At 31.5% G+C, this 23,532-nt stretch overlaps 3 protein-coding genes across 6 annotated transcripts; 1 reads left to right on the top strand and 2 right to left on the bottom strand.

Moving 5' to 3' along the window:
• The first annotated feature begins 449 nt into the window (after positions 1–449).
• Positions 450–10,530, top strand: LOC107423044 (leucine-rich repeat receptor-like serine/threonine-protein kinase At2g14510). 3 transcript variants are annotated; one of them, XR_009638347.1, is made up of 10 exons: positions 450–809; positions 937–1,483; positions 1,894–2,351; positions 2,575–2,716; positions 2,829–2,900; positions 3,010–3,078; positions 3,260–3,331; positions 4,262–4,419; positions 5,336–5,407; positions 5,523–5,846. XR_009638347.1 is itself a non-coding variant. In XM_016032562.4 (9 exons), exons 1-9 carry the CDS (start codon positions 719–721, stop codon positions 5,560–5,562), a joined length of 1,563 nt encoding a protein of 520 aa, XP_015888048.3. In that variant the 5' UTR covers positions 454–718; the 3' UTR covers positions 5,563–5,846. The 3 variants fall into 3 exon arrangements, 2 of the variants coding, with proteins under 2 accessions (XP_060671869.1, XP_015888048.3); XM_016032562.4 differs by lacking the exon at positions 4,262–4,419 and having other exon boundaries at positions 454–809; XM_060815886.1 differs by lacking the exons at positions 4,262–4,419; positions 5,336–5,407; positions 5,523–5,846 and adding an exon at positions 10,284–10,530.
• LOC107423046 (uncharacterized) lies at positions 6,057–7,157 on the bottom strand. The gene has a single exon (XM_016032564.4). The coding sequence runs from the start codon at positions 7,076–7,078 to the stop codon at positions 6,266–6,268; it is 813 nt and encodes a 270-aa protein (XP_015888050.1). The 5' UTR covers positions 7,079–7,157; the 3' UTR covers positions 6,057–6,265.
• A 7,684-nt stretch (positions 10,531–18,214) lies between the features above and the next one.
• LOC107423018 (probable membrane-associated kinase regulator 1) lies at positions 18,215–20,099 on the bottom strand. 2 transcript variants are annotated; one of them, XM_025075264.3, is made up of 2 exons: positions 18,940–20,099; positions 18,215–18,357 (listed from the first exon to the last, which is right to left on the bottom strand). In XM_025075264.3, the coding sequence occupies exons 1-2, from the start codon at positions 19,972–19,974 to the stop codon at positions 18,331–18,333; spliced, it is 1,062 nt and encodes a 353-aa protein (XP_024931032.3). In that variant the 5' UTR covers positions 19,975–20,099; the 3' UTR covers positions 18,215–18,330. The 2 variants fall into 2 exon arrangements, with proteins under 2 accessions (XP_024931032.3, XP_015888013.3); XM_016032527.4 differs by lacking the exon at positions 18,215–18,357 and adding an exon at positions 18,379–18,530.
• Positions 20,100–23,532: the final 3,433 nt, after the last annotated feature.

The following is a 23,532-nucleotide window of genomic DNA, read 5'->3' as shown; positions in this document are numbered from 1 at the left end:
ATTTTAATTGATAACATAAATTATTGCTATTACAACGATTATTAAATAGTAAATGATTAAATTAACAGAATTTAAGAATAATAAATAAAAAGCGATACAAATGAAGTAATTGTAGATATAAATATCACACCTAGGCATTAAATAATAACACCTACATCACCAAAATACTTATTTTCGCAACAAAATAAGGTATGCCACACGTCACGATATATAAATATACATTTTATGATACCAATTCAAATAACTCTATATTTCCCCACAGCCATTGCGCGTAATGTTTAATTAGTCTCCATGCACACAATATAAATACAATTTTATAAGATCATTAAAAAAAATAAGAAAGTAAAAAATAAAAAAATAGAATAAAATAAAAGGTGGAAGAGTTAGTGTGACCTGCCAAACCAACTGCCGACTCTGACCTGGCCTTGGGGATTTTTTTCCCGCGTCAACACCCAACGAACAAAACAAACAAAGTACCTTCCCCTTCCTCAACTCCACGTCTCTGAATTTTTCTTTCTCTTTCTCTCTCTTTCCTATTCCTTGCTTGCATGACTTGCCAAGACCCATTCAATCTCAAAACAACTTTCAAGAAAACTCATCCAACAACCCCATCACCTTCTCTCTTTCTCTCTTAAATCTCTCTCTCTCTCTCTCTCTCTCTCTCTCTCTCTCTCTGTGTTTCTCTTTCACATGCCATTTCCTTCCTCTCACAGTAGCCATGTCCACCCTCTTCTTCCTCTTCTTCACCATTTCCATCTTCTCTTTCCTCCCCTTCTCTTCCCTCTCTCAGCCCCCACCACCACCCAAAGGTAATCCCATTTCCATTTCCATTTCCCCTCCGCTTTTCCCTCTCAAAAATTCCCTTTTCCTTTTTGGGTTTTTTTTTTTTTAATTTTTTTTTTAATGTTTTCATCTTTTTGTTTTGTGCATGAATAGCTATTCGGATTGATTGCGGTGCCATCGGAAAATCTGAATACGACGGAAACTTATGGCTTCCCGATGCTCAATTTGTCTCCGCTGGGACCCCCAAGGTCATCACCACGCCCGTTAGTGTTCCTATCCTCTCCACCCTCCGATCATTTCCTCTTCTGAACAATAGAAACAAGAAGTTCTGCTACACCGTCAATGTTTACCACGGAGCCAAGTACATGGTCCGGACGACATACTACTACGGAGGGATCAACGGCAAGGATTCCCCACCTGTTTTTGATCAGATGGTGGATGGGACTCTATGGAGCGAGGTCAATACGACAGCGGATTATGCCGACGGACTGTCGTCACCCTATGAAGGGGTTTTCCTTGCTCAGGGGAAGACCATGAGCGTGTGCATTGGGGCCAATAATTATACGGATTCGGATCCTTTCATATCGGCTTTAGAATTTGTTATATTGAAAGACTCTTTCTACAATACCACCGATTTTAACAAGTACGGTCTGGGTTTGGTCGCTCGGAATTCTTTTGGGTACAGTGGACCTATAATCCGGTAAGTACAATTTGCTCTGTTCTATCAATTTCACACCATTGCTAATAGCTTAATCAGTGCTACTTAGCAATTTTCCGACCCGTTCACAAGTCCTAGAGTTTTGTCTTTTCTTGGGTTTTTCTTGGCTAGCATTTTCAAGCTCGCTTTTCTATGTTAATTCATTTGCTCTGTTCTATCGACTTCATACTGAACCTCTGCACGGTTGTTGATTGATTAATTTGTGTTATTTAGCAATTTTCCCACCGCTTTTATAAGTCCTAGAGTTTTTTTTTTTTTTTTTTTTTTTTGGGTTCCCCTTTTCCTGGTTTTTACTTGGTTTGCATTTTCAAACTTGATTTTCTCTGCAATCTTAGAAGAAAACCAGTAAAATTTAGATAGTTAATCTGGGTCTTTTCTTTTTTGTCCCTCAGATATCCTGATGATGAATTTGATCGATCTTGGGCACCATTTGGAAAATCCAATCCAACAAGCAATAGAAATGTATCTGTTTCTGGTTTTTGGAATCACCCTCCTGCGAAAATTTTCCAGACAGAGTTAACTTCAGGCCAATCAAAACCCTTGGATTTGGATTGGCCACCATTTTCTCTTCAAAACTCAACCTACTACATTGCCTTGTACTTTGCACATGACAGCAATTCATCAAGAGAGAGCTCAAGGATGTTCAATATCAGCATAAATGGTATCACATATTACAGCAATCTAAACGTGACTCCAGCTGGCCTTGTTGTCTTTGCAACCCAATGGCCTCTTTCTGGTCATACAAGGTTGACTTTGACACCATCTGTTGACTCTAAATTTGGTCCCTCCATTAATGGCGGCGAGGTGTTTGGATTGCTAACTCTGGGAGGAAGAACAGTTACCCGAGACGGTAATGCTTAATTTTATTACCCAAAACTTCGTATATGTTTTCCTATTGAATGGAGCTTTATTAACTAAGTTGATCTAAGAAAAAAGTTATACTCAGAAATGGTTCTGGGTTAGTTCAATCTACCAAAGCCCAATCTGTTTCATTCTATTTCCAACTAACATTGCTTGGTTTTGATGGCACTATTACTTGATAAGAGTTGCAAATTTTCTTTTTGTTGGCACAGTTATTGCTTTGGTAAAATTTAGAGATAAACTTCAGAACCCTCCAGTTGATTGGAATGGTGATCCTTGTTACCCTCAAAAGTATTCGTGGACTGGGGTTACATGCGCAGAAGGCAAAGGCAACCAAACTCGTGTGGTCTCTTTGTGAGTCCGAACTTCTTATATCAAATAATTACTAATAAGTTGGTTCTTTTTCCTCATCACTTTGTTAAAACTTTAGAGAGAAAACTTACATGTATTTGTCCTTGCATTTCAGAAACCTGACAGGAATGGGACTCTCTGGATCAGTATCAGCTAGCGTTGCCAATTTGACCGCATTGACTGACATGTAGTTTATCAAACATTAATTTTACCAAACTAAAAATGAATTTTACCAAACTAAAAATGAATTTTTAAGAGAACAATTTGCTGATAAAAATCTCATGTTTCTTGCACAGCTTGCTTGGGAATAACAGATTGTCTGGAACTATTCCTGATCTAAGTTCATTGAAGTTTATTAGGAAGTTGTAAGTTATGGGAATTATTTTTCCCTTCATTTGTTCTTAAACACTACTGGATAAAATGCTACTATGTTTGTTTGATTGTTTATGTTATCCAAATGATTGGAATTAGGTTTCCTTTTGCCTGGAACTAGTTGTTTGCCTTTTGCTAAACCAATTTTTTTTTTTTCCCCCTACTCCATTTCAGACATTTGGAGGACAATCAGTTCAATGGAGAGATTCCCTCATCGCTTGGGAAAATTGAAAAATTGCAGGAACTGTGAGTAAAATATTTGTGCATATATGTTTAATTTTACCATCATTATGTTGGTGCTATCTTCCTTAAGTCATAATCGAAACTAAATTATTGTTATTAATATTATTAGTTATTTTGCGAATAAGTAATTGTTATGATAAGCTATAATAATGCATATAGGAATCTACCATGTGATTTAGGGAGTGATAGCTTTCTAGGAATTTTAAAATTAAATGATTAGATCCCTTTTAAGTGCATCTCAGCTATGAACATAATGATTAAAAAATTTTGAAGAATTTGAGGTGCTATAATAAGACTTATGTTTTAATACCTTAGATTTGATTATGTATGTTAAGGCGTAGCTAGAGGCATTATCTGTGAATTCCCTTTGGCCATTCAGGTTTATCTGAGCCATCTATCCTGCAGTTCTATGAGATTTGATTTTATAATATTTGAAGCATCTAGACTAAATTGATTATTTCCTACAAGCTTGAAGGCCTTCCCCTGTTATTAAATGTCATTTGATAATGTGGTTAGTTTTTAATTTAGAGCAATTGATTATTTCCGACCATTTCTTTAATTTTGTGGCTGATATCTGTTTTTGGGTTCTAGAATGGTTTCTAATTCACTAAAAAGGATAAGATTTCTTCGATAAATCTTTGCTGGTCCACTATGAATTAGAGGAAGTTGAGCAAAACAAAGAGAAAAAGTTAAAAAGAAAGCCCACATTAAGTTTATTGAACCCACTATGAAAGGCCCAAACCTATCTAGCCCATGGTCCAAAAGTTTCCAAGTTACCAATAATTTAGCTCTGTTACTAACATTGATAGAAATTATGACGGTGGAAAATGTATTTTCTCAGTTCAAATTTCAAAAATCTTGAACAAATGGATACCTCTGTTTTTTTTTTTTTTTTTTAAATATATATTTGTAGTGACAATTTTTACCAAAAAGATTGGAGCAGCCAATGAAGAAGAAGGAGGAGGAATCAGCAGTGTCTGAATGGGCTAGGTGCCATCACTGTCCAACAGTTTCTACTTTGTTTCAGTCTGTCTGAGTCTTGCCTGGCTTCTTCTCTGTTGGGCTATGTGGCTTTTCTCTACGGCCTTTGGGTCAGTCCTAATGAATACCACCCAAATTTATTACTAACGTTATGCCCTGTCCTCATTGTCACACATCCAAAACAGTACTACATGTGTCAATGCTTCCTATCATTAAAAAAAAAGATTAACAGTGTCAGATTGATGCAATTGGACCTTCACATACTTCTATGCTGCAGCATATCAATTAATATCCATTAAAGCTTTGCTAAGCTGGTGAACAAGTTGGCTATAACTCAGTTTTTTAAAAGGTTGTTTTCGATGATGATGGTTATATTTAAGAATTTTTCACCAAGTTTTCTTTTATATATAGTTTTTGCTTTCCCTGATTCCCTCCCCTCCATTGGATTTTGGACCAATTTACTTGGTTTTTACCTGAATCAGAAATGAGAGGTGGGTCTGAGAAATATGCTTGTTCACTGTGCATTTTTGCTGTCTGATTTATATTACTGTAGGTTTCCATGTGATCTGACTATTTTTGATGGTCCACATTTTCAATTCTTTGGCAGAGTGGTAGTCCACCAAGCTCAGATTTTAGATATACATAGCAAATTTTTTTGGCTTACTGGATATACCCAACTTCTTGTAATTGCTTGTTATTAGCCTAATAGTGTGCTTCTCATTTGGTTGTTTCTTATTGTTTGTGGTTCCCTAAGTGGATGTTTACCTAAATTTTAGATGTCCATCCACTTTTATGAAAAGACATTCCAACTTATTCTGTTCCTTCATCATCCACAATCTTAATTTTTCCAATTTTTATGCTAACAATTTCCATCATGATTCATGAAGTGACAATCTTTTGAATTTTTATTTTTATTTTTTTTAAAAAATTCTGAAATCTGAATTTTCTTGTGGTGCATAATTGAGGATTTTGATTGAATTATTGGCATGCCTGACCATTTTTTCTCTTCTTGTGTTTTTCCTTCAGCTACTTACAAAACAATAATTTGACTGGTCAAATTCCAAAAAGCCTTCTTGGAAGGTCTGGTTTGGATCTAAGGTACTCTGAACTTGTACTAGTCCTTTTGCAACTAAATCTACCAAATTACCTGTTTACCAAAATTAAATTTTACCAAATTGCCTCAGTAAGCTGATTGTTATAATTTTCATACCAGGACTTTTGGAAATCCACTTTCGGCACCTCCACCTCATTGAGAAGCTAGTCTATGGATTCAAAAGTAAAAAAGTCACATGGTTTTGCTTTATGTAACAAAATTGAAAACCCAATTGAACTTTTGGCCGTAAATATTTATTGTCACATGTGAGCGCTATAGTCTTTTTCCCTTTATATTTTTTTTCCCCTTCATATTTGTAAAACCGATTGTTCATACAGAGTCAGCCATTCTTTATTTCTTGGTTCTTACTCTGAAATTGTATCTTATAGTTTGTCCAAATACTAATTTCTCAAATTACGATCCTCTTAATTTGTATAGTATGAATATACACTATTTTGAATATACTTGTTGTTTGTCAATGGTTGGTATATACCACATGAAATTCTTTCTTTGCCCCTTAATTTGCCCAATTCCTCTTTTATATGTTCGATTACTTTGGTAATCTCTTGTTTTGGTAAACTCTTCCTAAATGATGTAAAAAGAGAGGGGGGGAGGAGGGGAAGGATTACATAAATTTGTTAATAACAACAGAGCTTAAAAAGTCAGAATTTACATTATAATTCTTCAGACCCACAAAATCAACAATCTAAAGCAAGAAACATAAATTAAAAAATAATAATAATAAAAGAAAAATAAAAAGGGAAATGGAATGGAAGAAATGGGAAAGAGATTGACATATCAGATTAAACCCCAGCAGATCCAACCAGCTTCAAGCTTATCTACCAATTCGTTCTTTTCTTTTTTCACCTTTCTAATAATCTTCCTTTCTTTAGAGGAAACAAAGGTGGCAAAGCACTGCTTTTCACTTGAGTAGTGCAAATTGGAACATTAATCATTGGTCTAATTCTCATGCTAGCTGATCTTGTTCTCTCCAAACCTTTCTTTATCCTTTTCATATGCTTCTCTCTGCTTTGTTTTCCTTCATCTGCTGTATTTATATCAGCAAGTGAGCTCGAAGAAGACGAAGACGACGAAGAAGAAGAAGATGGTGATAAAGTCGACGAAGCGCGTTGCTTCTTCAACCTTAGTAACTCTTTCCATAGAACAGTGCACTTAGGTGGCCTCGGAGAAGGGTCATCATCAACAAACCAACTCATCCTATTATTCTCTTCTTTGTTATTATTAACCTCTTCTTCAACATCTTCTTCCTCATCATCTTTCATTCTGAGACTGATCTTGTTTAGCTTCTCTGCGTGCTGCATTTGCCAAAATGGAAGGAGTTTCCCTTCAAAGAAAAGCTCGTCTGCTGTCAACATGGTGTGGCTGCTCTCTTTGTTGTTTGAGAGGAATTCGAATTCTGCATTACGTGCTGCTTTTTCACCACCACGATCCTTTTCTTGCTCAAGCTGAGAGTTTGGACTAATAGAGATGAAGTTATTTTCATCTAGGAATTCAGCTGAGAAGGAAATTCTTGGACTAGTAATTGGTTCAATGGATCTAGATGTTCTTTGAACACTTTCTAGGGAGACCATATTTTTGGTTATGAGTGTGTTTGGATTGAGAGAAAGTTTGGGGAGAGGGAGCGAAGTGTGTTTGTGTGTTTGAGGAAAGTGCATGAGACTTGTGGCTTATAAAGGGGGAAGAAGATGCTTTAATATTTCCATAAAGTTTTTACCTTTTCTTTTTTTTTTTTTTTGGGTCTTTTTCTTTTGTTGTTGATAGTTAAAATGTTTGGACGGTGTGATTATAAAAACTATGTGGTCTGGGCAAGCTGAAACAAGAAGGCCAAGGTTTGGTTTAGAATATATGAGTAATCACATGGACAACCCGGGAACTAAGTGACAAAAAGGTTTTTTTTACCATAATTTTGCATGCCATTCTAGCTTCTTTTTTCTTTCTTGTTCTTTCAATTTAGCCAAATCTTTTTTAGTCTTTTTTCTTCTTTCTTTTAATTTCTTTGTAAATCTTTTTGTTCGTAATAGCAATGAACAGGAAACTTATTCTAAAACTAATTATTACTACTTATGTGCTCAACTTGGGAAAATTGAATTTTGAGAAACTGAGAGAAAGTTTATAAATACAATAAAAATAGAAAATATAGGAAAAAATTTTGAAAACTTTTTTTGTTCTATGAAAATTTCTGACAGTTTCTTTTTCTTTTTTTCTTTTTTGGATTGAATATGTCTGACAGTTTCTTAATTACATGAAAACTTTGACAGAAAATCTGTTGCTTTTAAGAGACAAAGGAAAACGATGGTGGGATTAAAGAATAATTAAACTGGCCAGGCTTATCTTAGTATATAGCTGAGTGGGAATTAATAATTAAAATTTTTTTGGATGAGTCAAAGAAAGAGAAGCACTGTTAGTTTGACGCCCCTTCCCTACAGGGCTTATAACATGGGAAGGGTCCCAAGCATGTGGTCACATGAGGGTAATTTCAAGCCATGTGAGAGCTGAATCAAAGATACATAGGACGCAATCTTTAAAATACCCAAATTAGCCTTTGAAGAGCTTGACTATTTATGGTTCTTGGGCTTGAAAATTTTCATCTGGGTATGGGTGTTTTTGTCAATTTGGAGATTTCTAATGTGGTAGATATAATGTCCATTAACTTAAAAAGCTTCCATTAAGATTTGGGTAGCTCTTAATTTAATCAAAGACAGCTAATAAATATTAAGGTAAATCTTGTTATTATTATATCTAAGTGTGGGTTGAGATTTTGATGATTAATATAAAGCTACATAATGCAGAGTATTCTGTGGTCCTCCTCGGTTCTACGTATAATTAAATGTTCTGTGGGAGTCTTTGTTCTATGATTGAGGGAGACAATAATGTTTGGGTGTTTCAAAGTTGGAAATAAACAACAAAATCGAACATGTGAAAGTGATTCATAAATTAATCTAATTTAAAGCAATAAATTCCAATATAAGTGGTTCGAAACTAATATATACATAATATGCAAAATTATCATGGTAAAGATTTCAGATCTGTATATATATATATATATTAAACAGAGAATTTTCTGCTTTCATCGTTTTACCAAGTCCTTAAAGATAAGCAAAACTTCTAGCACACATAGAGAACGTCACTGTGATAAAACTGACTTTTGGCTGCAAAATTAACCTTTTGTTGCACATGAAAAGTCTCAGGGCCAAATTAATACTCATGGAAGAAGCAAGACAAGTGAAATTATTCTGCGGTAAATTAAGTTTGGGCTTTTGACACGAAAAGTTGTTGTGGCATGAGAAATGAGTAAGCTGTGTTTGAGTGAAAGAATTTTTTTATTTGTCATTATTTCACAACAAAAACTTGTTGTGGCCTGTAAATGGATAAGTTGCGTTGAGATATTAAACATATATAAATGATAACTACTTGTGAAAGAAGCAAAGCCTTATGAAATAATAAGTTGCGTGTTCAATATTCACCACAAAAGTATTTTGCCATTAGATGTGTTTTTGGTAGCAACAAATCTTTTCTTTAGAAGCATGGAAATGGAGCAAAATTAATGGGAGCTAATTGCATGATTGAAAGCTAGAGTACCAATTCAGAAAAAAAATTCTAGTTAGTGTCGTCTGCTAAATAAGAGTAAAAGACAAGAACTTAGATAGTACCTTCCCATCACTTATATGATCCATTTAATACTTTGTTACCATTGAGGTAAAAAATAGGACCACAAAATTTTGATGCTTTAGGCATTTAAAAGAAAGCAAGCTATAGATTGGTGGAGTAGTACATATTATACTAAAAATATTAGAAGGATTTTGATTGACTCGAGAAAAAGACTCCAAATCCAAAGCACAGTGGCTTAACTAAACTCTTTTTTAAAGTAGGGGACCAAAATATATAAATGTATAGGAGGTACTGTATTAAATTATGGTCTCTGCTCTCTCTGGAATTGTTGCATGCAAAGTCTAGCTGTTAATAATAATATCCATTTTAAATGCTATATCATTCACTACTGTACTGTGTAGCTGTTATTATGAGAGAGAGAAAAAGAGATTTTGACCAAGAACTTGTGTGGTATTTTAATCATGGAAAAGTTGGAGAAACTAAAGACAATTTGTCAGGCTGTAGATACAATACAAATAGTTGGCTGGAATTTGGAAATCACCTGGTTGGTTGGCCTTTCAAATTAATTATGCGGTTTTGTAAGTGATTGATTAATTAGTTGAGCTTTATATGTGTGTGTATACATATATATATATATATATATATATAGGAAGTCTCTTTCCAAAAAAAAATCTCAAATGAATTTTATCCAAAATAATGGTAAAGATGACGTTTTGTTAGAAAATTATTGTCTATTATATTTATAAAAAATGACAATTTTTTGAAAAACTATTATCTTTATCAAATTTCATCCAGAATTTTATATATGTTAGAATTATTTTATATAAATATATACAGTATTCTTTGAACCCGGTGTGTGTATCTGTACTTATAAATATATGTACTTATGAAGTCCTTTAGTTAGTAGGCAGTTTTATAATATAACATTCATACTGGAAATTATTTCCAAATTTTGTCTATACATTTTTTTTATACATGGAGATTATCTAGTGCTTATAAGCCCTATAAAAAAGTTAAAAAAATTACATGTTTTTATGAAAATTATTAATCTTTTAAAAAAGAAATGGTTGCTTTCTTCTTTGTATCTTTTTTTTTTCCCTTTTTCTTTATAATTGTTAAACCAAAATAATGAATTTCTTTATATTTTTGTTCATTTTTCATGATAGATTATAATTACATATTATTATTTTAAATAAATAAAAAAAGAAAATAGAAAGACTTTCATTTAAAATAGATCCCTGTGCAATACAGTGTTGATGTATACGGATTATTGGGTCGGCCAGGCTGCTGTGGCCAACTTGCTGTAAAGCGTGCGGGAGGCAGAGTTTTGGAAGAACTTGCAGATAGCTTTGGGCCTCGGCCTTAGGCTTACATAACAAACGACAAAATAGTCACCCAAGGGTAAAGCAAGTGGTATGAGCTCCCTATCACACCTGTTTGCAGGAATTATGATAGCTGATAGTAGGAATTGTGAGTTCGTCCCAGTAGTCCCGTTCAGCGTTTTGATGTTGATTTTACGTGTTTTTGTACACTATAGAAAAGAATAATTAGGATAACCGTGTGGTGTGATGATAGATTGGATAGTCTATAGATTCCTATTTGAATTGCAAAACCATGGCTATTAATGGTCATAGTTTCTAATTTTTTAGATCGATAATATTTATTAGGAAATCTATTTTTTTTATTTATCCAAAAAAATGACAAAATAGTTCTTTTTTTTTTTCAGGGATAAAAATAACTCAAAGCCAATCATATTTTAGGATTACATGCATGGAAGATGGATTCATTAAAGAATTTTTTTTTCTGAATTTTTTTAATAAATAAATATATTATCATATTGACCACCCATTTTTTCAAACATATAAAACAAATTTATACACTTATTGATAAAACCAAACGTGACTTGAAAAGTATAGATAGAGAACTTATGGTAGGCAGTGTATATAGATATTGTTTACGTGTTTGAGGAAAGAAACTTTCCCATCAAAATTAAGGGGGGAAAAAAAAAGTTGGTCGCAGCGTTTGTATCTTGTGAATACTGATAAAGTTTGGTGGATGTTAATTATGTTCCATTTTATTGATTGTAATATGGATGTAACCTTTTTACTAAATATATATAGAGCCAAAAAACTATGAATGAATATATTTTGTCGCATTTATTTTGTACAACGTATAACTAGGATTTCAAGCCACATAATGCATACGTTGCGTGATTTAATTGCTAATTTCTTGTAGTTTGACTTATACTTCTTAGTTATGGTGGGGTGGGGTTGAGTTTGGTCCTTATAAATTAACATGTATATATATATATATATATATATATATTTTTATTGGACAAAATCGGATAATTTAGGTTGCTTATCAATCGATTATGTGTAATTTCGAATAAAATATTTAGTGAATTATAAATAATCTACCTAAGCGGTTATATGTCGTACGATAAAAACGACTATATATATAAGAGAATGTTTTATTGGGCAACATTAAACAATTTATATTATTCAATTATTATTTGACTATATATAATCTAAAATAAAATATCTATATGTAAGAGCACTAATTGAGTAATATAAGAAATCCAATGTTACTTAAAAGAATATATATACCACTAACCTCCAAAAACAAAGTAGCTATGTATAAAGATTAAAGAGAAATATTGTAATTCATATTGATCGAACTTAGAAGCTTTTGTCATGTTACTGGAATAATTTCCTAAATCTTTCCCTTCTCATGTTACAGGAATAATTTCCTAAATCTTTCCCATCAAAGTTATATATACATTCATAGAGATTTGCTATAATAAATGCGTTTATTCTCCTCCGTAGTGTAAGCACTTAATATCTGGCAACATGTTGCAAAAGCCTCGATCAGATAACATGTTTGACTAGCATTAGGTGCCCTATACAGTAAAATTTTACTTATATATATACTGGAATTTTATATAATAAAAAATTTATAGAAAGGGATTATAAGGCATCTATGATTATCAAATTTACATGATCAGTATGATGGATGGTTGTATTTACAATTCCTTTTTATAAATTCCTTATTTTGTCAAACTCCACGTGTGTATATATATATATATATATATATATGTATATAGTGGTGGATTAATGCAACAATCAACAAGCTACGAACTTATTAATTAGGTTTTTTTTTTTTTTTCCCCTGCCTATTTTATTTTTTAATTTATTGAGGTTCATAAAATAAGAATGATATCTTAACACGTTACAAAAAGAAAAAATGAATAAAAAGACAACAAGAAAATTACAAAACCCATATAGAAAATATCTATATATGTTGCTTCCGAGAGATCTCCTAAAAACATATTAGACATTTATATTTACTATTTAGATCAAAAAACCAAATTGATATTGACAAGAAAGAAAATGACATCATTTGCTGGTATGCTTGTACAATGGCTTTTAGGGGACGGTCGACGACAGTTGAAAACATCTTCATAAGTTTCAAATCGATTTTCTTATTAAGCCACAAATAAATATATATATTTTCGTTAGAAAATAAAAATGCTATAATGTGGAGAAGAAAACAGTACTTCATAATCATGTCAAAGCTTGTTGATCGTAAACTTATTTATTAGTATATGCATGGTTGGTCGTAGACCATATTGTCTAATAACTTGGTTAGAATATCCTCTCATTTTTCAATTTGCATGGGGACAACAAATGGCTTGAAAGGAAAAAGAATAGTTTGTATGTCTTAAAATAATTAATTTTTATTTTTATTTTCAAAATAGAGCTAGATGATCACCTTAGCTTTCATGAGTAAAAATAATATAATTTTCTCCCCGGCATGTAAAATGAAAAAAGAGATGAAGTCCCTTGCCCTAAGTTATAACATATTTAAATGATATATGTGAGGCTTGACTAAAGCTAATAAATTAATACCGATCTCATAGACAACATAATTGAAGGTCTTTATAATATTAAAAAAAATAAAAAAATAAATGAAGGTCTTTATATCATCCTGGCACAGACAGTAGCAATCATGATTTTTATTTTTGGGTCCGCATCAAACAAAGTAAAAAAGCACATCAATTTCCAATGTTTTTAATATTATTCTTGTTATTAATTAAGGATGTAAAATATCAAAAAGATTTATATGTAATATTATATATTATATGTAAAATATCAAAAAGATTTATATGTAATATTATATATTTATATGTAAAATATCAAAAATATTGGATTTAACTATCCAGCAAGTTAATATCAAGTAATCCACAAAATTGCCAGGGGAACCAAGTCAAATATATTGATTTGTTAGTCCAACCCCCCATTTCAACTTTTGTAGCTTCGTTTCAGCAGCAACCTAACCCTAGGAGCCCTTTTTCTAAAATTGTTGTCACGTCCCAAATTATAATCATTGACAAAGCAAAACAAAGTATTATTTGATAAACAAAAGGAAAAGGTAAAAAGGAAAATAATAAACAAAGAAGCTGATTTAAAGGAAGATAAAGTTTCAAGTATATGAATGATTCTAATAAGGTCATTTTCTGTTTAAGATCACTTAACTAGTTTTGATTACATGTGGACACTTAACTTTGTCCACATATGGTGAGATGTGAATTCCACGATACCAGCAAATTAAGTTTGCACATCTCATAATTATTTAATTTTAATTATATTTCTTTAAAAAATATTATTTTCTCTTTTCGAAAATCTAATAAATAAGAACATTTTTAATGGATTTCATTATCTATGTGCACTTTTTTATCTTAAAAAGTTAATTTGAAAAAAAAAAATCCTCTTTATGTTGACTTTTGAATATAAAAAATGGATTTAATTTTTCAATTGTAAATAGCCAAGTACATTATTTATTTTAATATTATATTATTTTACTTTAATATATTATAAATTCTCATGCTATCATTATAATATTCAAAAGAGAATTTAGATAAAAATAAAGAGGAAATATAAACAAAGCAATAAATATTTATGAAATACAAGAAAAATAAAGAATATAAATAAAAATTATTGTTGGAAAATCCTTTAAAATTTCACTCTATTAAAAATATGCATTTCATTTTAAAGAGTTCTTTTGACAATCTTTAAAAGCATGGCATTTGGTTACTGGCATGTTTAAAATTTAACATTTATATAAACTCTTTAAAGTAAATTTCAATATCAATGTAAAACTTTAAAATTAATTCTCAAATAGCATATGCTAAAAAATGATATCAAATTATAAAAAATATTAAATGATTGTTGGTTCAACAAATGTTATTGTATTGAGATCTACTATCAAAATTGGTAATTGCATTTTTCACACCATTTTTTACATCAAAAATATAATTTGCCAAATTTTATAATATGCTATTGAAAAGGTAAAACACACTACATCTATGTCAAAATTTGATATTACAACGGTAAAATGAAATGCTATAGAAGATCTGTAAAAACTACAATTTTTATTTTTTTTTCCCACTTGGGTTTTTAACCCTTTTGAAAGTAGAAAGCTATTACAGAAAGCTACTACAAACAGATTATCAAAAACTTCTTTTAAGCTTCAAAAGCTCCTCATGTTTCAGAAGCAAACAGGATACCTAAGCCCCTCCATTTAGATAGATCCAGTGAATTGAAACGCATAAAATGGACTCAAAACCCGAAGTCCAAGTATACTTTTGGACAGCACTGAACGTGGCGTTTTTTTATTTTAACTCACATTGACCTTGCATCGCTATCTATTATCTGAACCCAAAAATAAAAGCATGACATTAATGGCTTCTCTGAGTCAGCGGAGAGAGAGAGAGAGAGAGAGAGAGAGGGTCCTGAAAATGTTGCTTTTTGAGTTGGAAATTGGTACTCTCTCTCTCTTTAGCACGTGCAAAAGCCTATCAACAGAGAAAGAAGGGAAGGAGGTAGAAGATGAAGAGGACCACGTCAAAGCAGTATGTGTGTTGAATGTGATGGGATATGAGCTGTCTGTCTCTGCATATCCCATGTGGAACACCCTTTTATTTTTTACACTTCCAAATTTGAAAAATTCATGTCAACCTTTTTTCTTTTTTTTTTTTTTTTTTTAAAAAAAAATCCTAACACTTCCCTTCTAAATGTTTCAAAGCCTAGTCTCTATCGCCTTCAACTTTATACCCCCTTCCCATAAAAATTGAATTGTTTGTCAAATCTTACTCTCTCTATACATCATTTTTATCTACTAAACATCATTGTATAGTTATCATATGATCACATACAAGCACTAATTGCCAAGTAAAAAATTATTTGCTTGGGAATGATTTATGAGCAATCACTTCTTTTTAAGGAAATAATTTTTGAAAAATCATCTAATTGTCGTTTGCTTTCATAATTATCAAATAAGTGATTTCTCTGGAATAAAATTATTAAAAATTACTTTTAGATTTTGTTTGTCAAGTTCCATAAAAAGTGATTTATCATTTTGTAGTGTTTTTATAACTCTAAGAATCACTTCTAAATACATCATATATAAGAGTTGTCATACCTCCAACAATATTTGTATCTTAAAATTATAATCGAGTGTCACTTATATATACAATTTTTTATATTACTACATTGTCCATGACATTGTTGGCAAGAGAATAAATATATATATATATTGCATTTCAATCCCATTTTATTATGTTAGAAAGTCTTTGAACATGTGTCAATTTGCCTCCCAAAAAAAACAGGGAAATTGAATAATGACCAAATTGTTTACGACTCTATTCTATAACATGATTTGGAATCTATCATTTTCTAACAGGAAAAAAAAATTAATAATCTATATATTTGATTGGATAATTTGAAATGACTAGACGCCTTTCTAAAGTGGGAGAAAAATAACACATTAATGTCTTTGATCCTCTTTTTGTTTGATAAGATCGATTGAGAGAAAACTAGCAGTTCCGTAGAAAGACCAGAGTGATTGCCGGTTTGAATTTTTTGTTTCTGACTGAAAAATCCCTTCGTTTTTGTTCCTTTCTTCCTTAAAGTCATCTCTAGCTTAATATATTATTATTACTTTTTTTTTTTGTTTTTTCCATTTCAGCTTATAAAAACAAAAGCATGATTGCTTTATATATATATGATTAAACTTCATCATATCAATAGCAAAAATATTAAAACAATACATCATTGTAATATTATCATGTTGCTAATATTTATTAGCATTGAGGACAAAAACGTACTGAAATATTCCATGTCCAATGAGTCCATTTACCAACGATAAGAAAAAGAAGACAGCTAAATGTTTATAACATTTTGGTCATGATTTCCTCTTATAATGTCAATCTTAAGAAATGACTATTTAGATTAGAGGATGATGAATTTTTTTATTTAAAAAAAAAAAAACAGTTTAGTTGGTAATGATAGTTAGTAATAATTTCTGATCCAGATTCAATTAGATTTGTTGTTAAGATTTTCTATCCAATTAAATGAAGATTTTTTAACATATATCCAATGATTTTTTTTTTTTGAAAATTAAATTTGGGATTATTTTAAACCGACATTTTAGAAGAGTATATATTTTGTTGATAAAGAGTTCCTGCAAAGTCACCGCCAAGGGTACACTGAACTGGGTCCTGTGGGGTCATTTTCCATATTTCAAAGAACGGCACGGACAATGTAAATACCTAAATTGATATTTTATATTCCATCCCCTAATATATTTGTGTGTGCCCTACCATTCAAACATTACAAGTTACACGTACGTTCATGGAAGCGGTGGCTCTTTGATCAAATAGCCCACAGTGAATGACTCTTTGGAATCTGCTGTATGTGTCCCCACTCTATCATTGCTGGACCCCGCTATCAGACTAGTTCGATTCGGAAAAAAAGTTGTGGATCAGCTGGTGATTTTCTCAACCCACCACCCAAAGAAGGACAAGTGTAGGGCTAGGATTGCGTCATAACAATCATATTTTGCCGTACTCGTACCGATGAATAATAGATTTGCCATGTGCATGTCCACTCGCACAATAATTCTCGTGCTGTTCACGCACCCCCGTGTCATAGTTGGTTTCGTCATTCTCGCCGTTTGGTTTCGTCATTCTTGTCATAGTTGATTTTTTAATTAGTAATTATTGAACGAATGAAAGAAAGAGGTGTATTCAATTTAAAATTTAAAATATTTTAAAAATTTAATATATTTGATTTATATTTTAAATAAATTTATATAAATTGAATAATATTTAATTTATATTTTGATAAATTTATTAAAATTGATGTGTTTAATTATAATTTTATATAATTCTTTTAAAATTTGATGATATTAAAAAAATTATTGATTTTAAAAAATTTAAAAATTTATGGATTTTAATAGATTTGAAAGAATTTTAACAGTAAAATTATGAAAAAAATTTGTTAATATAAAATACAATCTTAAATCCACAAATTTTGTTGGATTCTTATAAAATATTTATAAAGTCTGTAATAATCTATCAAATCCTTTAAAGTTTATAACTCATTTTAAATTTATCAAATTCTAAATTGAATATATCATCCTAAATTTAAAAATCTCTATTATATATATATATATACATGAAGTCTCATCATGTAAACCTATTTTTGGAAGCTGATTTTACAACCTTTTTTTTTTGCTAAGAGTTATTTAAATAGATATACATGTTAACACCAATTCAACCAAAGCGTTGCTTGAATTTGAGATTTCTTAATTATATATATGTGAAAATTTGCAAGTAAGCTAGAATATCTTATTATATGCGGATAATCTGATTATTCAAGTCTTCCATTGAAGTTATATCAATTTAAGATTTGATCACTATTTTAAAAAAGATTGACTATTTCATTTTTTTTTTTTCACAATTAGCTATCTGTTTTCCTTTTTTTTTTTTTTTGGGTTAAATTAGTTATCTGTTTTTACATCCATTGGATAGATACGCATGATATTGCGATAAGCATTTTTATTAAAGTTATTATTTAAATAAGAATAAGTGTTGAAATATCCAATCATGTTTTTTGCCTATAGCCCCCTTTAGCGATCAAACATTTTTTATATTTATCTATAATTCCATTTGTTTTAAGCTTTCTTCTAAAATCCAATTGTCCTGTCAATTTTGGTAAATTATTCGGCTTAAATTGAAGCTAAAGTTACAGCAAAAAATTTAGTCGAGGTGATTACTGACAATGGTGCTGTCGGAACTCTCATAAACATGAAGGAAGAGAGCGCAGACAACATTTACTATCCAAAAAAATATATAGAAGGTTCAGAGCTGCTTCCTCTTCCCATTTTTTGTAATTTACTGCTCACATTTAATACACCGGCTTAACCAATCACATTTCGTACCCTACTGAACCCTCCTTTAAGCTTTCATTCTCACATGGGCCGACTAAAATAACAACCCAAACAATTAATAAATTTAAAATATTTATTTCTAATTATAATTATAAAGTCAGAATTCAAATCCCTACTAAATCGAAAAAATAAAAATAAAAATTTTTCAATGCAGTGCTAAAATGACGGCAGGTCATCCCTTTTAGAGTCGTAGTTTTGTCCCATCCCCTGCCAAATGATTTTATACGTCTCTCAGAATTTCAATGAAAAGTGAAAACCGAAAAGAAAGATTAGAACCTAACAAAGAAAAGAGAAAGTAACAAAAAAAGGTTACAAATTCCAAGATTTAACATTCATTCACAGACTTCGATTCTCAGTTTCGATACCAAATCTAAATCAGTGTTCTACTACAACAACATCATAACCCACAAAAAGGAAAATAAAAAAAGGTCCTTTTTTTTTTTTTTTTTCCCTCTCTTAAAAACAAAACGTTAATTCCTCCTAGAAACAAACAAGGAGATAAAGACAGATACACAGAAATTTTTTAAAAATTAATTATTTTCAGTTAAAGTGAGTAAATTGTTTTTTAATTATTTTTTGGTTTTTTTTTTTTTTGTTTTCAAATCTCATTACTGACCGTAGCCTTAGAGCTCTGAATCAACGAGTTTTTGCAATGAGCAATTGCGCCTTGTATCGCACTCTGCAACTCTTCCATCGACGACGTGTCGTAATACATACCTCCTCCTGTTGCTTTAACACCACCGTTTCCATTCAACCCCGGCCGGCAAAGCACGCCGGAATGAGTCGGTGACGACCTCATCGACGACGGACAGCTCGACACGCAGCTACTTCTTCTTGGGTACTTCAGATTCCCTGAAAACGAATGAGAAAACCCACCAGTTCCTCCATTATTCTCTTTACTGTAACTCTTATTACCTGATGATAATAACTCTGTTCCTGCATTCGATCTCTCTGTTTTCTTAGAAACAGAGTAAACAGAGTAATTTACAGAGTTTTCCATTTTCTGTTTCTGAGATAGTTTCTCATACAACGGCTTCACTTTCTTGAAATACTTCCGTATCACTTCTTTAGCAGTGGAGCTCAATTTCTTCACCGACGACGACGACAACCCGGATATGTTATTATTATCCGAGTCTCTCTGTTTCGGATCCTTCTTGAAAACCGAAGAGAATCTGGACAAAGAAAAGTACTTGTTGCTCTTCTTGATCTGGGTTTGAAGATGAATATTGTTGGAGTTGTTGAGGCGTTTGAATTCGTCGTCCTCGGCGGCGACTGAGCTGGGTCTGGAAGAGTCGCAGGACTCGGCGGAGGCGGCGAGGAGGACAAGATCGCTGCTGAAGGAAGAGTGGGAGTCGTTAGAACTTCCGGTGGAGTCTCGGGAATCAACGGTGGTGGTGTCGGAGGAAGAGGAGGTGCTCGAGGAGGCTAAGAGGAGGGTTCGGACCATCGAAAGTCGAGATGAGAGGTGGAGAGGGAGGAGCTGGCCTTTGTAGAAGAGCTCGTCGGCGGGACAGAGTACGGTGGAGGATTTGCGTGGAGAGACTGAGATGGTGAACTCGAAGTCTGAGGATGAAGAGGAAGAGAATGAGTGGGATGGTGAAGATGGAAGTGTGTGGGATTTGGGAGTTTTGTTGTCTAATCTCCTACCCATGTCTTCTGGTTTTGCTTTGCTACATTATCTATCTCTGTGTCTCTCTTTGACTATCTCTCTCACTGCTCTTGCTCGGAGGTGTAGAAAAATGGTTTTTGAGTGTAAACTATAGAAAGGGATTCGTTGGAAGCCTTATATATATGAAATAAAAAATGACTTTCAGTAAAGTAATATTGTTTTAGGTAAAATTACATTTAGACCCTTTTATTGAATATATATGAAATAATATTTGAATGTTCTGTTGCATTTTTTAAATCAAAATTCCTGTTTTTGATGGGAAAAATAAATATTTGAAATTGTAGAGATTGGCGTGTTCCTCCAATGGTGGATCCACTTGTACTGGCTAGACAATTAGCAAGTATGATTGAGCCTCTTATTCAAATAATTGTTGAACTTGAATCTCTATCTCTATTAGAATCAAAATTCTTTAATAATCTATTTATTCATTTAGGATTTTTAAATTAATTATATATGCTAGAAAATATAAATATTTATATGTGAAATTTGAAACTATATATTAAGTGTTGTTGAATTATTTATTTAGAAATTTTAAATTAATTATATATATTAGAAAATATAAATATTTATATATAAAATTTGAAACTATATATTAAGTGTTATTAAATTATCATTTATCTCAAAAGTTTAAACTGATGAAAAATAATTTTTTATTTTATTTTATAAATCTTACATGTATTTTTATTTTATTTTATAAAATTAAATTACTACTTATCTCAAAAGTTTAAATTAATATAAAATAAACTGTTATTTTATTTATAATTTTTCTTTAACAAGTATAAATAAGAATACATTTTTACATTACAACAAGAGAAAAAATAAATAAATATTAACACCCCTTTTATTTTCTCAATTTTGTAACAAGTATCTTTCATAGTTATGTAAATCCTATTAAGGTTACTTTTATGCAACGTGGTGTATTTTTTAACATACTTTTCCCCCAATTTTAACAAGTAATTTCAGTGTGAAAGTGTTACAAATATCTTTCAAATATCATTTACATTTTAATTACTTATATTTTTACATGAAAATGCGGTGAAAATATTAAAAGAAAATATGTAATACACAAAAGAGATGACACTAACGAAGTAAAATGCGAGAAGGGGGGTGTTTATGTTGCTTTTGAAAAACACACACACACTTAATGTAAAAATAACGTGGGTTCCCTTATAACAACAAAAGAAAGCCAAATTCAATGGAAGAATTTTCATTTTTGCATAAAAATATATATTATGAAAAATTGGAACAACAAAGAGGGCATTAACGTAACTTAACTCCCAAATCAATAAGGCACTCCACGCGCAATGGTTGGGCGTCCAAAACTAAAACCACGCGCCACCAGCGTTTGTGGTTCTTAATTCGTACGTCAAATAGCTGGCGTTCGTAACAGTTACTGGATCTGGTTTTTATGGAAGCCTCACATGGGAGTTTCAGAGCCTCTTCTCTCTCTGTCTCTCACGTTGTGTAGCATAGCAGTGGCCAATATGTAATAATGTAATAATACGAAATTACATATTAGTTAGGTGTCACATGCCTTAAACGTGAAAGTTGGGTTCGGATCATGGGCCACCTTTCCTCATGGACCGCTAGATCAACTTACCTTATAATAAAACTATATAATTAATTAATTAATTAATTACTATTATTATCTTCCTAATTACGTGCAAAAACAAAGGGGTTGCTCGTTGCTGTAATTAATGAATATGAGTTCACTGACTCACATTACAGGTGTTTCATTCATCAATCTATCATTATCTTTTTCTTGCTTTTGGTTAATTATGAGTTTGATGACCCCATTTCACAGCTGTTTTTAGCCTCTAATTGCTCTGTTGTGAATCATAATGATTATTCAGATTTGCAATTTATTTTAGTCCTTCTTTGCATAGAAATAGGTGCACACCTTTTTCTGATTTTTTAGTCGGAATTCTCAGTCCCTTTCTGATTCTTCTTCTTTTTCGTTATTTTTTCTTCTCTGTGTGAGAGATCTTTCTGATACAATGGTGGATCGAATGGTGGCCTAGATTTTGCATGTGGATCCGTGGCATGATCGTATTTTGCATTAAATAAGCTATGCTTTGCATGTCAATAAACCATATTTTAGCCTTTAAATTTGTGAATAAAGTCTTTTATACAGTTAAAGTCATTAATAACGTCCAACAATTAATAGAAAGTTGCATTTCAATTAAATCAAACACATTTATCTGATAGCTAGGTTAGATCCGTTTAATAGCTTGAATGGTTGTTTGGAATTGCCAAACAAATTAAAAATAGCATGGTTTGCCATACACTTTAATTAGAATATGAACCAACCTTAGTAAATGTTATTATTAATTAATCTCCATTAAAACATAATTATTGTTTATTTTAATATTTGTGTTTTAACGATTTTTAATTGGGACAAGAAAAACTATTTTCAAGAATCTTTTGATTAATTTGAGATTTTAAAAATAGTGAAAGTTAAGTAAGGATCTCACTTTCGATGAAATTGGACAGATGTCACGTAGTCAGGTGAGAGAGAAGAACCCGTGGGCGTGATACATGGGGATTTTTGCATTTTCCAAAACACGCATTAGGAAATATAATATTTAGTGATTAAATTGTACGGAAATCGATTATTCAGACCTAATAAAGACAATACCCAACCCTATGCAATTCTGAAAACTTTCTTGTTATATGAAGAATTGAAAACGAGTTGTCGCCAATAACCAGCCTCCATCTTACATAACATAATTTTTTGGATTTTTATAATATGAATTGGGTAATTTAATCATGCATAAAAATAATATCTTAATATTTATCTTGAACTTCTGCACTTATCTTCAAGATTACCTTTTGAAATTTGTAAAGGCTATAATTTATTAATTAATTAACCTTGAACCTATGTACATGGAAAGTCATTTACTTTAATTATGGATGTGGAATATATATCAAGCATTTCTTTAGGAACATAATATTTGGATTGATAAATTTTTGTAATTACTTTGTGAAAAACTCACATGCATGAAAGTAAATTAGCTTACTTAAATTTCCTCAAAAAAAAAAAAAAAAGAAACTCACTTAAGTTACCATTTAATTGGTTTAGAAACTGGCAATAGTGCGACTAGGAGAGAATATTCTCAAAATAAATAAATAGACATAGCTAATATCATTGGGTAGTTGAGAATAACTAAACTGTCGTTCTGATTATTATATCTTCTTTTTTCAGAAAATTCAAAAAGATCAATGACTGACCTTTTTTTTTTTTGTTTGTGAATCAATGATTGATTTATTGAAGGAGAAATTCTTGAGCTGCTGGAAGGTTTTTCAAAACACATAAAGCAGACAATGAAATAGATTAGTGCCAAATTGTTGACATTTTGGTTTCCCTAAAATATGAAAACCATGGATTTGTCCTTATTTACTGGAGGTGAAATGATGAGTGATGACTATTACCTTTGTTGATTATATCATAAGAAGTGGACAGCTTCATCATATTCTTTGGTGTCAATTTTCAAAGAAAGAAAAAATGCGCCTGAAGGAATGCATAAATTGCCACGTGTA

This window comes from Ziziphus jujuba, chromosome 3 (genome assembly GCF_031755915.1).
Source record: "Ziziphus jujuba cultivar Dongzao chromosome 3, ASM3175591v1".
NCBI lineage: Eukaryota > Viridiplantae > Streptophyta > Magnoliopsida > Rosales > Rhamnaceae > Ziziphus > Ziziphus jujuba.
The sequence above is the reverse complement of the archived record's forward strand: the minus strand, read 5'-3'. Positions and strand labels throughout refer to the sequence as shown.

Bases quoted from the DNA above. Each gene is read 5' to 3' on its own strand.
- LOC107423018 (XM_016032527.4), bottom strand. From the start codon at position 19,974: ATGGGTAGGAGATTAGACAACAAAACTCCCAAATCCCACACACTTCCA. The intron at 18,531-18,939 runs GTCAGTAATGAG...ATCATTTGGCAG, and splicing joins TTCAGAGCTCTAAGGCTACG to GGGATGGGACAAAACTACGA.
- LOC107423044 (XM_060815886.1), top strand. From the start codon at position 719: ATGTCCACCCTCTTCTTCCTCTTCTTCACCATTTCCATCTTCTCTTTC. The intron at 3,079-3,259 runs GTAAGTTATGGG...ACTCCATTTCAG, and splicing joins TTGAAGTTTATTAGGAAGTT to ACATTTGGAGGACAATCAGT. The intron at 3,332-10,283 runs GTGAGTAAAATA...TGTGCAATACAG, and splicing joins ATTGAAAAATTGCAGGAACT to TGTTGATGTATACGGATTAT.
- LOC107423046 (XM_016032564.4), bottom strand. From the start codon at position 7,078: ATGCACTTTCCTCAAACACACAAACACACTTCGCTCCCTCTCCCCAAA.